Source organism: Pseudophryne corroboree, chromosome 7 (assembly GCF_028390025.1).
Source record: "Pseudophryne corroboree isolate aPseCor3 chromosome 7, aPseCor3.hap2, whole genome shotgun sequence".
Lineage (NCBI taxonomy): Eukaryota > Metazoa > Chordata > Amphibia > Anura > Myobatrachidae > Pseudophryne > Pseudophryne corroboree.
Genome location: NC_086450.1, coordinates 420,609,907 through 420,626,066, shown reverse-complemented (window position 1 = coordinate 420,626,066; position 16,160 = coordinate 420,609,907). Strand labels below are relative to the sequence as shown.

General features: G+C 41.0%; 1 protein-coding gene across 1 annotated transcript; it reads right to left on the bottom strand.

The window, feature by feature from the left end:
* Positions 1–273: 273 nt before the first annotated feature.
* LOC134944234 (atherin-like) lies at positions 274–4,238 on the bottom strand. Its single transcript, XM_063932819.1, has 4 exons — positions 4,172–4,238; positions 2,174–2,242; positions 1,886–2,098; positions 274–976 (listed from the first exon to the last, which is right to left on the bottom strand). Exons 1-4 carry the CDS (start codon positions 4,236–4,238, stop codon positions 597–599), a joined length of 729 nt encoding a protein of 242 aa, XP_063788889.1. The 3' UTR covers positions 274–596.
* Between the last annotated feature and the right edge of the window lie 11,922 nt (positions 4,239–16,160).

The window sequence follows — 16,160 nt, the reverse complement described above, 5'->3', positions numbered from 1 at the left end:
ACAGTGTGAGTACAGATATAGGGAGGCAGGTAAGGCAAGAAGTTATTCTGCGTTATTTTTCTGGTAAGTATTATTTAGTTTAAAATAACCTTGAATAACGACTTTTATGAAATGTATTGTAGGTGTGAATGTTTGTTATGTTGCGTTAGTGTTTGTTCTTTATACTGGTCTGTACATTTGTACTGTAATTTCATTAACTTACAGTGTCACTCATTAGCACATTAAACCATACACACATTGCATCTTTTAAAATGATTTGCACGGACACAGGCATTTTTGGGTAAACACTAACAAAATTTTTATTGTGTTACAAACATTTGAGGCATCCTTCCTTATTTTTTTTGTGTGTGCTGGGTGCAGAGGATTGACCTGGGTCGTTGGCCCGTGTTCTGCTAGAGCGTCGAACAGGGGAGGTAACTGGGGTCTGGCTGGGGTAGTAGTACCAGAGCTTGAGCTGACTAGTTGGGATGCTAATACATGAATACTTTGGCTGAGGTTGTGTATGCTCGCATTAAGTTGGTTATTTGTGGCAGTGTGGCTGCCAATAATTCTAGATAAATTTTCGTTGACCACTTGGTTGTGCTGTATTACTTGGATTAGGGCTTGTTGCTGCCGCTGTTGTCCGCCCTCATTTGGTCCATCGAATTTGCTATCCTTCCAACCTGAACAATCAGTCTGCCTGAGTTCCGACTGATGCGAGGAAGATGATGGGGCAGACTGGCAAGGTGTTGGGTGTGGGTGTTCAGGTAGGCTGAGTTTTGTGCCTGTTGTGTGGCCCAACTGTTCCAAAAGTCAGGGGACATTTCTTGCTGGGGTGGTGGTGGCATCAATTGGGGGCTAACAGATGTTTGGGGTGTTGGTGGTATGTCCTGCTGCGGGGTTGGCTGGGTAGGATCAATGGGCTGCAGGTGTAGTGTGAAGGTAGGCTGCTGCTGGTCAGTTTCCTGCTGGGCGTCCTCGACCATGATGGGTGGTTCTGTATGGGGTTGATAACAGCCACTATGTAGTATAAATAATATATCTTTGCTTGACCAAAACATGGCTTACTTAATAATACTCATGTTGAAAATGTTACAGAGTTTGTGTGCTCAAATTAACTAGGAATCTTACCTTTTGAAACACATATGTGCCTTCTAATTAACAAAACTAGTAGTTAAAAAAAATTGTAAGTTCTCGGACTCTAAGCCATAATGATTTTGCAAACACGAAGATCTTTCGCCATTTTACATTAATGCATTTCAAGATTGTGTATGCCCCTTCCTTTTGTGAACAACACACATTGCAGTAAATGTGGTTTGTTACACACTCATAAATTGATAAAGCCAGTCAGGGTTTTGTTAATATTATTTTTTTTTTAAATTATTTTAAAATATGAAATCTTAAAGAACCATGCAAATGTCTTAAGGTGGCCTATGTTTCGAAATGGAGATGTTGGCCATGGCAATCATTTGGCTTAAAGATTACATTTATGTTTTTTATTGTGCTTAAAATTATTATTTTTTTAAATGGTTGCTATGGGCAACATCACATCTGAAAATGAAAACCAAAAAAAAAAAAAAAAATACCATGTGCTTGTTGTTTGTGATTATTGCCTGGAAAAAGAAATTACACAAATATAATTGTATTGACACTACAAAAACAGTGGTGCAGCAGAATTAACCAGGAGAAGACCTAAGGATTTGAAAATACAATGATATGTGTAAGGTGATAAAGGCACAAGCCAAACAGAGACGACCCAAATTGATCCTTTTTTTTAACACATTTTTTCTGCATAGAACACCTTGCACATATCAGTGTATTCTCAAATCATTATGCCTTATCCAGGTTAATTCATAGACCACACTGTTTTTCATTTTTGTGACAATTATCTTTTATGTTTACTCACCAGACAGCTGAGGTGATTGTGGCTCCTCGCTTTCTGGACTAGCCAAAATTGCCTGTGGCAGCAGGGGCAACACTGCGGAGATGCGCCTCCGGGGTGGTGATGATGGAGCCGCAGACTCAGCCTTAAGATGACGTCTCTTGGTTTGCCTCCTAGGCAAACTCACCGAGCCCTGTGATGGGCGCCTTAGTGGAGGGCGGCTTGCAGAAGAAGAACCTATGTGATAAGAGAAACATTAATATTTGGATCTTCTATGCATTTGCTGAATATGTGATTACAGTGACTTCTTACCTGCATTACCACCATCTGCATCACTTGGCAGTGTTGGCTGTGGCCTGGCTGTGGTGCTTCTCTGGCATACTGTTGAAAAATTTGACAAAACCAAATGAACATACTTTGAATACTCATTGTTATCTTCAATTCCTTATTGTGATGTAAACATCTGGAACCTAATGATAAGTAAACCATTTTATGCTTAATCTATTCTGGATTACTTCATTGGGTGTGTATTCTTGAAATCAGATTCAATTACACTAATTAATCCATACACAAAGCCAAATGATGCACAATATTATGTTTTAATTTTGTGTAATAAATTTGCATGAATAAACCACAATATTGCACGTTAAGCTTCCAATTTGAAATAAACAAATACAACACTAGCCAAAAAAATCTGCATAAAAATTAATTTGCACTACAAATATGCATAAAGAAAAAATAGAAAAAAGGTCAACACACAACAACACACAATAAACAGAAATGCAAATAAGAAAATGATTTGTATTAAATAAAAAAAAAAATCAGTTATGGCCAAGCTGGATCTCAGATTATGTATTAGAACTACACACACCAGCATGCACTGCAACAGATGTAGCATTCACTATTAACAAAACTGAGGTAGTGCATGATGGGACTTGTAGTTTGCCAACACCTGTAGAGCCACAGGTTGCCCAGGCCTGCACGACATCACCAACACAATGTAACAATTAAAAAACTGACAATCAGAATTAGCAGGATTACATTTTTAAGAAAAAAAAAATGTTAACACTTTTAAATTTTAAACAAATACTCACCATCCTGCCTTGGCCGGTCAGAATCGCGGACATGAGTCGCACCAACAACTTCGGGTGGAATAAGGGAACGCACAGGCTCCTCCCAATCCCGATATGAAGCACGGAAGGGGTGTCCACTCCCGGTTTGGCGGGCTGATTTGGCTTCCTTGGCCATCTTGGCCTTGACACGGCGCTTGATATCATAAAAGCGCTTGCGACACGTGTCCTCAGTCCGCCTCACCACACCCTCACTATTCACTGCCGCAATCACTTTACCCCACAGTACAGACTTCCTACGTGTGGACACCTTGGCAGCATCCTGCCCAAACAATTGCCGATGATGCCTCATCAGCTCCCGCACCAAAGCCATGTTTTCAGCATAGCTGAATTTCACATTGCGCCCAGTCTTGGTAGTGGTGCGTGGCTGCGGAGCCACAACACCATCTCTATCACTGGAGAACGCAGCAACGGGCACCCCCTCCTCCTCACTAACCTCCTCCACCTCACTCACCTCCTCCCTCTCACTAACCCCCTCCAGCTCACCCACCTCCTCCCTCTCACTAACCTCCTCCACCTCACTCACCTCCTCCCTCTCACTCACCTCCTCCACCACACTGACCTCTGACTGAGACATAATCCCCACAAACTACAAATAACACAGAGAAAAAAAAACAGAAAACACACTCCTCCACTACCACTACACACTACACACCCAACACACACACACTCACTCACAAGCAATGACAATAGACTTGAAAAAAAAAACAAGGACAAAAAAGTAGACAAACTTTGAAAAAACTACACAACAAGTATGGCAAGACTACTTACACACACAGCCAGATTTAATCATTACATATATTTTTTTTTCCAGCCCATTGGCCTTTGTGTCAGAACACACATGCCAAGAACCTAAAGGATTTAATCACCAATTTAAGTGATTAAAGGACTGAGTTAAACAGGTGCTCCCCGTGGAGCACACATTGTGATTACCACCTTTTTCATGTTCCACAATATTATCTGCACTGTTTCATGATATTGAGTGTCATATTTGATACATGTGAAAGTAAAACACACCTTTATATAAGTATCCATTTGCATCATTTCACGAGTACTCAAACTGTAGGGGATGAGCGCAGTCAGGTGAAAACCAGATATCCATATTGAACCAAAGGGCAAGGACACCCTTTTGACTAGCAGCACATCCCATACAGTAAAACCACCCCAGTGTGCAGATTACCTCCCTTTTTGTTAAATTGTCTAGCCTGTCCATAATCTGCAGCAAGGGTCACTACATTCACGTTCATGGGCATCATTTACAATCGAACAGATAGGGAAAACAGAGCCAAGAATTTATTTGCACAATTCAGTAGTGCCACCAATGAGGTACCCAACACCACTAACTTCTTTAACAAATTTACCCTATTAGAAAAGCATATTACGAAAGAAAATAAACTATGGTGGGACATACAGACATTAGCATGGTACAAAAGCAACAATATTATACCAAAAGGGCTTAAAATCAAGAAGGCTTCAGCCCTACACAATCCTGACATCACATTTACGAAACAATGGAACAGCATACTTGATGAGTGCTCTCATCAATTAGTTAAATTACTACTAGATACACATACGGAGGAGTTAGCCAAACTAGAACACAACATTCAACAATTAAGTTTGGAACTAGAACCATTTGAACAAAAACAAGAATTCCGCACTTTAACAGAAATCACACTACAAAGGATTAGCCCAGGAGAAGAGAAGATCATCACCATTAAAAAGAATAAAATACTCAGAGATAAATTTGGAATATATCAGAAAAACAAATCCAAACAGAAAGCAACTCATGATTCACACAGAAACGCTATTCAGAACAAAAGTCTGCCCAAAGTGAGAACAAAAGCACCACCAGCTATACCTAGAACACCCATATACAAAAGGTTAAAATTAACATACCAACAGTACATGACAAAGTTACATTCGAGAAATTTAGAAACAGGCAAACCCATTACCCAATCAAGCAATCATGACACATCCATTGAAACATCTACGATGACTGATAACGATACATCCTTTTCTATCTATGACATTAATGACGAATTCTCCCATGATTTAGCCAGAAAATCATTAGAACAGGGCTGGCTTGACACTGAATTAGCGTTACTCAATACAACACCAGGGGTACTGGGGTCTCAGATGGAATATCTCACGGCCACTGGTGAGAGCACCATATTCATTGAAGAAGCCAAAACTGACACCAACCCGACATGTGGAGACTCCAACAGTTTTTTAGAATCAACGACAGACCTCATCCACCAGATAGGGTCTGTCAAGACACAGAACCAGCAGACAAAGAGAAAACTTTCAGAACCCGACGAGGATGCAAGGGGGGACAAAAAAGCAAAACACTGAACCCTAAAGTGACACAAACCGAAGGACAGGGCATATTCAACCTGAGCAGCCATGTACTTAACAAACATCAAGTTAGTGCCCTAGATAAGGGACTCAAATTTGCACCTAAAGCACCGTTAAACAAATTCGAAACTTATCTGGACATACAAAAATTTACACGTAAGCTTACACTAAAGAAATACTTTCAGAAGACCCCGCTATCACAACATAAACCAGACAAAGATGACCCTTTTTCTCACACTTCTCTCAAACCCGAGTCACAGTTTTATCCCAATTACATGATGGGAAACCATATAGCGACATTCACCGATATGGTAGAGAAAGACGTCATGAGACTAGACGACAGCCCTAATAGACTTAGGAAACACAACATGACCAATAAGGAACAAAGAGCACTGACAGAACTCAGCAAAAATACTAACTTGGTAATTAAACCGGCTGACAAAGGGGGAGGGGTAGTACTTCTTAACAAGGATGACTATATGAAGGAAGCCAACAACATACTGAGCGACACGAGCACCTACAGAAAACTACAAGGAGACCCCACCCATACATTCAAACAGCAACTACAGACCCTACTTAGAGAAGGGTTGGACAAAGGGATCCTCTCGGCACAGGAACACACATATCTCAACATACAACATACAATCATACCAGTATTCTACTACTTACCAAAAGTGCACAAAAACCCAACAAAACCACCAGGAAGACCGATCATATCCGGAATAGATTCAATCAGCTCAAATCTCTCACAGTATATTGATGTCTTTCTACAGCCATACGTTAAAACTCAGAAATCCTACCTTAGAGACACTACTGACATCCTTAGAAAGTTAGAATCAATCACATGGAAAGAGGACTACTGGTTAGTCACAAGCGATGTCACTTCTTTATATTCCATCATAGATCATGCACAGGGAACAGACAGCACACGTCATTACCTCGAACAAGACCCCAACATGTTACCAGACCAACGAGAATTCATTTTGGGGGGCATAGAGTATATTCTCACCCACAATTACCTATGGTTTAACAACAACTATTACCTACAGACCACCGGGACCGCTATGGGGACGAGGTTCGCGCCAAGTTCCGCAAATCTGTTCATGAGCAAGTGGGAAGATGATACAATCTGGTCTGATGTGGAGCTTGGTGCGAACCTCGTCCTCTGGACCAGATTCATAGATGATATATTCTTCATCTGGAAGGGAGATGAAGAATCACTCAAAAGTTTCAATACACACCTCAATCAGAACGATCGGAATCTCAAACTCACCACCACATATAGCAAGGAAAAAGTAAAATTTTTAGATCTCAACATTTTCATAGATGAAGATCGAATACACACAAACACTTACAATAAAACTGTCGACGTGAACAGTTATATACTAGCCACCAGTGGGCATCATCCGACATGGCTCAATGGCATACAAATGGGACAATTTAAAAGACTTCGTAGAAACTGTTCCAAAATGAGTGATTATGAAACACAGGGGAGGTTTTGAGTGACAGATTTAAGGAAAAAAACTACCACACCGAGACAGTACAAGTAGCCTTCAAAACAGCAAAAAAGATAGAGAGGCCCGCACTCCTTAACTATAAAGATAAGCCAAAACAGATGACACAAATTGAAGAACCACTGTTCATAACACAATATTCAGACCAAGCCCATCAGATCAAAAAGATCATCACAAAACACTGGCAGATATTATTGCAAGATGACAATTTAGCTAAAGTTCTACCCCCTAACCCCAAAGTCATCTATCGAAAGGCTCCTGACATAAAGAAAAAACTAACACACAGCCACATACCGCCACCAAATCAGATACAAACCACAATAGATGGGTCATAGAACAAAGGAGGTTTTTACCATTGTGGGACCTGCTCAGGTTGCCAAATGGTAAAAGCAAGAAGCACATTACCCACTATCATGAAAAAATCCGTGACTAACTCATACAGTTACAAAATCAAAGACAGAATCACATGCCACAGCAAAGGCATCGTATACTTACTAGAATGTCCATGTAAGTTACAGTATATAGGGAGAACCGTCCGACCACTGAAAATCAGAATCAGTGAACACATTCGCGACATTAAACAAAAAACAGAAGATCATCCGCTCTCATTACACTTTAGAGACCATCATGAATCAAACCCCGCATTAATTAAGTTTACGGGGCTGAAACAAATCAAGAAGAACTGGAGGAATGGGGATTATATACAAAAAATAAATAAAGAAGAGTTACGTTTAATAATTTCCTTTGGCACACTAGCACCAAAAGGGTTAAACATTGATAATGAAATAAGGTCTATCATCTGCAAGTAGAACCAATCATTTAGTATACAGATATCCAATACCCAGAAAAAGCCCACAGGTAACATAGGATTATAAACCACTCCAAAGTAGGAAAGTTATATATATTCCAGATATTTCATAACAATACTAAAGAATCCACTTTACCACCATTGTTGACACACAAGAAACATCTTGAATTTTTGAAAAGCTCAGTGATCAGACAGCATACTAACAAGCCACATACCATTGCCACATAAAACACATAAGAAATATCCCGACGTAATGCCACAATAGTAAGCTTACCAACAGGCCCTATACCATTTGCTCTAACAATAAGATTCACACCATCACTGGTATACAATAACTGCAATTCTCATTTAATTTTACATGACCAAAGTATATTATGTTCATAGGTTAATGCACCTTGGTACCGATGATTGAAATTCAGAAACCCAGACACACAACCAGAATCGTATTATTTGTCTGAGAATACAAATGCCCAACAAAAAATAATTAAGAAACACCACTATGGACCTTTTCAAAAAACAGAGCTTCATTCGCATTGCCATGATTTCATACTTTCCCTGTTTCTGAAACTCACAAATGGGACAGATTGCAGGAACATGTGATCTGCCCCCTGCAATACTGACAACCTCAACCACCAATCGAATCAGTGGAACAAAGGAGGAACTGATGCTGGTCCCGCCCGCAAGCCAATTTAACACCCAATACTGACAACCTCAACCACCAATCAAATCAGTGGAACAAAGGAGGAACTGATGCTGGTCCCGCCCACAAGACAATTTAACACCCACCACTATCAGAACACTGCAAAGACTCCCAGAGGAAGACCGATCCGGTTGAAACGCGTTGGAGGAGACGACTAAGAGACATCAAACCATTGGAGGACAGGAGAGTGCTGTGAGACCCTCAGACCTACGGCGCAGACATCGGTAAGCAGTACAGACGGACGGGCAGCAGGAGGACCACACAGGTGAGTACTCCGTTGTGGGGAGGTGCAACACTGCCACAGGCTCTGTTTAGATCCTGCGGCTGAGCTCCCCCCCACGCGAACACGACCAACCCAGCGAGTGGCGCAGGCATACGGGGAGATCCCTAACAGGACGAACCGGAGATCGGGTGCGCGAGCTGAGAGACGAGTCTGTCCGGAGCCGCCAGGAGTTTCCCGCTGCCCCCCGCACCTGTACATCTTACAAGTACGGCTGCAACGATAGTGCACGAATACCTGACTTCCACACGCAGAGGTATGGGACGCCGTCCTCTGCAACTATATGAATCTAATTACTAAAGACAGATTTTTAAAGCCCACACAGTCCGGTCAGGACTAGAGACATTTCCACTGGAAAATCTACATTTGACTTTTAAAGCAACACAGCCAGATTTAATCATTACATATATTTTTTTTTCCAGCCCATTGGCCTTTGTGTCAGAACACACACACCAAGAACCTAAAGGATTTAATCACCAATTTGAGTGATTAAAGGACTGAGTTAAACAGGTGCTCCCCGTGGAGCACACATTGTGATTACCACCTTTTTCTTGTTCAACAATATTTATCTGCACTGTTTCATTATATTGAGTGTCATATTTGATACATGTGAAAGTAAAACACACCTTTATATAAGTATCCATTTGCATCATTTCACGAGTACTCAAACTGTAGGGGATGAGCGCAGTCAGGTGAAAACCAGATATCCATATTGAACCAAAGGGCAAGGACACCCTTTTGACTAGCAGCACATCCCATACAGTAAAACCACCCCAGTGCGCAGATTACCTCCCTTTTTGTTAAATTGTCTAGCCTGTCCATAATCTGCAGTAAGGGTCACTACATTCACGTTCATGGGCATCATTTACAATCGAACAGATAGGGAAAAGAGAGCCAAGGATTTATTTGCACAATTCAGTAGTGCCACCAATGAGGTACCCAACACCACTAACTTCTTTAATAAATTTACCCTATTAGAAAAGCATATTACGAAAGAAAGTAAACTATGGTGGGACATACAGACATTAGCATGGTACAAAAGCAACAATATTATACCAAAAAAGCTAAAAATCAAGAAGGCTTCAGCCCTACACAATCCTCACATCACATTTACGAAACAATGGAACAACATACTTGATGAGTGCTCTCATCAATTAGTTAAATTACTACTAGATACACATACGGAGGAGTTAGCCAAACTAGAACACAACATTCAACAATTAAGTTTGGAACTAGAACCATTTGAACAAAAACAAGAATTCCGCACTTTAACAGAAATCACACTACAAAGGATTAGCCCAGGAGAAGAAAAGATCATCACCAATAAAAAGAATAAAATACTCAGAGATAAATTTGGAATATATCAGAAAAACAAATCCAAACAGAAAGCAACTCATGATTCACACAGAAACGCTATTCAGAACAAAAGTCTGCCCAAAGTGAGAACAAAAGCACCACCAGCTATACCTAGAACACCTATATACAAAAGGTTAAAATTAACATACCAACAGTACATGACAAAGTTACATTCGAGAAATTTAGAAACAGGCAAACCCATTACCCAATCAAGCAATCATGACACATCCATTGAAACATCTACGATAACTGATAACGATACATCCTTTTCTATCTATGACATTAATGACGAATTATCCCATGATTTAGCCAGAAAATCATTAGAACAGGGCTGGCTTGACACTGAATTAGCGTTACTCAATACAACACCAGGAGTACTGGGGTCTCAGATGGAATATCTCACGGCCACCGGTGAGAGCACCATATTCATTGAAGAAGCCAAAACTGACACCAACCCGACATGTGGAGACTCCAACAGTTTTTTAGAATCAACGACAGACCACATCCACCAGATAGGGTCTGTCAAGACACAGAACCATCAGACAAAGAGAAAACTTTCAGAACCAGACGAGGATGCAGGGGGGGACAAAATAGCAAAACACTGAACCCTAAAGTGATACAAACCGAAGGACAGGGCATATTCAACTTGAGCAGCCATGTACTTAACAAACATCAAGTTAGTGCCCTAGATAAGGGACTCAAATTTGCACCTACAGCAACGTTAAACAAATTCGAAACTTATCTGGACATACAAAAATTTACATGTAAGCTTACACTAAAGAAATACTTTTAGAAGACCCCGCTATCACAACATAAACCAGACAAAGATGACCCTTTTTCTCACACTTCTCTCAAACCCAAGTCACAGTTTTATCCCAATTACATGATGGGAAACCATATAGCGACATTCACCGATATGGTAGAGAAAGACGTCATGAGACTAGACGACAGCCCTAATAGACTTAGGAAACACAACATGACCAATAAGGAACAAAGAGCACTGACAGAACTCAGCAAAAATACTAACTTGGTAATTAAACCGGCTGGCAAAGGGGGAGGGGTAGTACTTCTTAACAAGGATAACTATATGAAGGAAGCCAACAACATACTGAGCGACACGAGCACCTACAGAAAACTACAAGGAGACCCCACCCATACATTCAAACAGCAACTACAGGCCCTACTTAGAGAAGGGTTGGACAAAGGGATCCTCTCGGCACAGGAACACACATATCTCAACATACAACATCCAATCATACCAGTATTCTACTACTTACCAAAAGTGCACAAAAACCCAACAAAACCACCAGAAAGACCGATCATATCCGGAATAGATTCAATCAGCTCAAATCTCTCACAGTATATTGATGTCTTTCTACAGCCATACGTTAAAACTCAGAAATCCTACCTTAGAGACACTACTTACATCCTTAGAAAGTTAGAATCAATCACATGGAAAGAGGACTACTGGTTAGTCACAAGCGATGTCACTTCTTTATATTCCATCATAGATCATGCACAGGGAATAGACAGCACACGTCATTACCTCGAACAAGACCCCAACATGTTACCAGACCAACGAGAATTCGTTTTGGGGGGCATAGAGTATATTCTCACCCACAATTACCTATGGTTTAACAACAACTATTACCTACAGACCACCGGGACCGCTATGGGGACGAGGTTCGCGCCAAGTTCCGCAAATCTGTTCATGAGCAAGTGGGAAGACGATACAATCTGGTCTGATGTGGAGATTGGTGCGAATCTCGTCCTCTGGACCAGATTCATAGATGATATATTCTTCATCTGGAAGGGAGATGAAGAATCACTCAAAAGTTTCAATACACACCTCAATCAGAACGATCGGAATCTCAAACTCACCACCACATATAGAAAGGAAAAAGTACAATTTTTAGATCTCAACATTTTCATAGATGAAGATCAAATACACACAAACACTTACAATAAAACTGTCGATGTGAACAGTTATATACTAGCCACCAGTGGGCATAATCCGACATGGCTCAATGGCATACCAATGGGACAATTTAAAAGACTTCGTAGAAACTGTTCCAAAATGAATGATTATGAAACACAGGGGAAGGTTTTGAGTGACAGATTTAAGGAAAAAAACTACCACACCGAGACAGTACAAGTAGCCTTCGAAACAGCAAAAAAGATAGAGAGGCCCGCACTCATTACCTATAAAGAGAAGCCAAAACAGATGACACAAATTGAAGAACCACTGTTCATAACACAATATTCAGACCAAGCCCATCAGATCAAAAAGATCATCACAAAACACTGGCAGATATTATTGCAAGATGACAATTTAGCTAAAGTTCTAACCCCAAAGTCATCTATCGAAAGGCTCCTGTCATAAAGAAAAAACTAACACACAGCCACATACCGCCACCAAATCAGATACAAACCACAATAGATGGGTCACAGAACAAAGGAGGTTTTTACCATTGTGGGACCTGCTCAGGTTGCCAAATGGTAAAAGCAAGAAGCACATTACCCACTATCATGAAAAAATCTGCGACTAACTCATACAGTTACAAAATCAAAGACAGAATCACATGCCACAGCAAAGGCATCATATACTTACTAGAATGTCCATGTAAGTTACAGTATATAGGGAGAACCGTCCGACCACTGAAAATCAGAATCAGTGAACACATTCGCAACATTAAACGAAAAACAGAAGATCATCCGCTCTCATTACACTTTAGAGACCATCATGAATCAAACCCCGCATTACTAAAGTTTACGGGGCTGAAAGAAATCAAGAAGAACTATATGAATCTAATTTCTAAAGACAGATTTTTAAAGCCCACACAGTCCGGTCAGGACTAGAGACATTTCCACTGGAAAATCTATATTTGACTTTTAAAGCAACACAGCCAGATTTAATCATTACATATATTTTTTTTTCCAGCCCATTAGCCTTTGTGTCAGAACACACACGCCAAGAACCTAAAGGATTTAATCACCAATTTGAGTGATTAAAGGACTGAGTTAAACAGGTGCTCCCCGTGGAGCACACATTGTGATAACCACCTTTTTCATGTTCCACAATATTATCTGCACTGTTTCATGATATTGAGTGTCATATTTGATACATGTGAAAGTAAAACACACCTTTATATAAGTATCCATTTGCATCATTTCACGAGTACTCAAACTGTAGGGGATGAGCGCAGTCAGGTGAAAACCAGATATCCATATTGAACCAAAGGGCAAGGACACCCTTTTGACTAGCAGCACATCCCATACAGTAAAACCACCCCAGTGCGCAGATTACCTCCCTTTTTGTTACTTACACACACAGTACAACACTCAACAATCGAAAAAATCCGCACCAAAACCACCAAAAACTCTCCCAAACTCACCAACTCCTAACACTCCTTCCTCTCTTCACTTGCTAAACCCACGAGGTGCTGACGGTTTGGGGCGTTTTTATAGTAATGTGCACAGACACTCCTCCATCACGAATCAAACCAATCACGGACGAGTGACAAAAACGAAACTTAGTAAAAAAAAACGCGCCGTGAACGGACAAACACTGCCGTAACCGACATGTGACGCAGTCGTAACAAAAACCTCAGAACAAGGCCATCAAACCTCAAAATCGGCCGCATTCTACCTTACAAATCCACGAATTACATTGACATCGAAAAACACTAAAAATACAAATACGACAGCTTAGTAAATGAGGCGTAACAAATTCAAAAAGTTGCACAAACACACTTTCGATGTCATTCGTAATGATTCTCACTCCAAATCGGTACTAATGCGAATCTTAGTAAATATACCCCTATGTTTCCAGTCGTCGCCCCCCCTCCTTCACTGCCACCTTAACCCCCACAAATGATCCCACTGGCTTTCCCAAGATATTTTGGTCCACTCCTGTTCTTTCATAACTGTAGAAAGAACAAAAACAACATATTAGTCTTGATGTTGTATGAAGAAACATAATTATACAATAAAAGCATCACTCAATTCAGTGGGGCTTAGCTTGTGCAGATGCATTTCAAAGATGTTTTATTACATGAACTTACAGAATGAGGACAATATAAACACAGAGACTTATTTCTGTCACCAACGACAGTATTTTCTGTTGGAGTGTGGGGAGGGTGACTGGATTTCTGAGATCAGGACACATAAGAAAATAATTGCAGATTATTATACACTGTATGAAATCAGTATATAATTTTGCCCCAGCAAACCTTGCAGTGTGCATGAAAAGGGGTGTGGTCACATGAACCGGCAGAGTGACCATCCTCATAGGGGCGTTTCGCTAGTCAAGAGGGTGTGACCTATTACTCTACAAACCAGCTAATTGCGCTTGGTCCCATTATAATGGGGTGCAGACAAAAGGTGTTACATTGCAGCTCCCAGTTGCACCCCCTCTATTGATGCTTCAGTAACTATGATTGGCTCCAGTATTCCTGGGTTATCAGGCCTTGAGAGGGATTATGGCCCCCTCTCTTATATGGAGATGCTGCCTACAGTACTTCTGTGTTGGCATAACAGTCGTGGACAACTTGTCACTGTGGACCACTGTAGTGTATACTGTATGTGTGTTTTGGAGGGATGAATAACACATAGTGAACAAGAAGTGAGAGCTACAGTACATATTAATTTACCATCAGCAGCCTACTCCACTACCTCAAAGTCAGAGAGGGTTGGCTCAGAAAGTGCTGGCTCTGTTTGGGCTCTCTCTGGTAGGCCATACTTCCATGAGACCTCCTCAGCCTGTGGCACCGCCTCTGCTGGATCAGCGTCGGGATTACCTTCTCCTCCTATGCTGGCCCCTCCTCCTGCTCTCCCTGGGCTTGATGGTTTCCTGTGAGACACACACATTGTAGGTCATTATTATACTCATGTACAAATAGCATCGTATTTGTAAGGCTAAATGATGTTGTAGGATCCAGGACATCATGCCATAAAGAAGTGTTTGCATGCCCTCCTCACCTGGTGCAAGTCAGTGTCATTGTAAAATACCTGACACATGTTACTCAATAGCACAACAATAGTAGTCAGAGGTAGAGGTAGTAGTCAGAGGTAGCTATTGCACATATGTATACATGTTTTTTTGTACAAGCACTAACCATCACAATTTTTTTTAATCTTATTATTTTGATGTGATGATTAGTTGCCATAGCATACACATTTTCACTGGTGTAGCCCAGCTAACATTTAATGGCTGGCTTCCAATGTCTATGCCAAATAGGAAGGCTATAAAACGGTTACAAAAATCTGTCCAGCAATATTGTATATCCTAGATCAGGGCTGGCCAAACCGGTCCTCGAGATCTACCAACAGTTCATGTTTTCCAGGCCTCCTGGAGATCTGTAGAATTGTCAGTTAGGAATGAATGCAGCACATCTTAATTAGTAATTACTACACCTGTGCACCAGCTAGGTAGTCTGGAAAATGTGTACTGATGGTAGATCTCGAGGACTGGTTTGGCCAGCCCTGTCCTAGATAATGGATTATCTGTTTCATTCTTCTAGTTCTCCTTCAGTTGCTTTTTCATTAAACCTGCACATATAGCTTTGTATACTGTAGCAAGGCAAAAGTAATTGATAAATGAATGTCTAGATATTTAACATCGTCTTTGGAACATTTGAAAATAATATTGCAGGAAAGAAAAATGTTGGCACACCTATATTGTGGCACCTCGCAAAGTGAGTGTGTTCTCCTTTAGGAAGAGACTTATAGGTCTATTTACTAAGCCTTGAATGGAAATTAAGTCGCTGGAGATAAAGTACCAGCCAATCAGCTCCTAACTGTCATTTTTCAAACACAGCCTGCGGCACAGCAGTTAGGAGCCGATTGGCTGGTACTTTATCTCCAGCGACTTTATCTCCATCCAAGGCTTAGTAAATAGACCCCTTAGTGTCTGAAGTCTGGTGAAGCGCCATGTGGGTACAGCAAGGGTTGAGGTCACATGGTTTAACTGGTAAGTGTTGATTGGACAAGGGAGTCTGGGAGCAGAGGAGCCTTGTGTGGAGAAGAAGATGGAGTTGAGAGGAAGCCATTGTGGTGCTGGACACATGGAGAGGAGCGGAGCGGAAGCTGACATGACGGAGTAAATCGGGTGGTCACACTGGGTAGTGGAGAGCAGCACTGCAGAGCTGAGGCAGC

What these genes read in the sequence shown, in the direction of transcription:
- LOC134944234 (XM_063932819.1), bottom strand. Translation starts at nt 4,238, where the DNA reads ATGAACGTGAATGTAGTGACCCTTGCTGCAGATTATGGACAGGCTAGA. An exon ending in ACAATTTAACAAAAAGGGAG is followed by an intron (nt 2,243 to 4,171) that starts GTAATCTGCACA and finishes ATTTTTCAACAG; the next exon opens with TATGCCAGAGAAGCACCACA. An exon ending in TGCAGATGGTGGTAATGCAG is followed by an intron (nt 2,099 to 2,173) that starts GTAAGAAGTCAC and finishes CTTATCACATAG; the next exon opens with GTTCTTCTTCTGCAAGCCGC.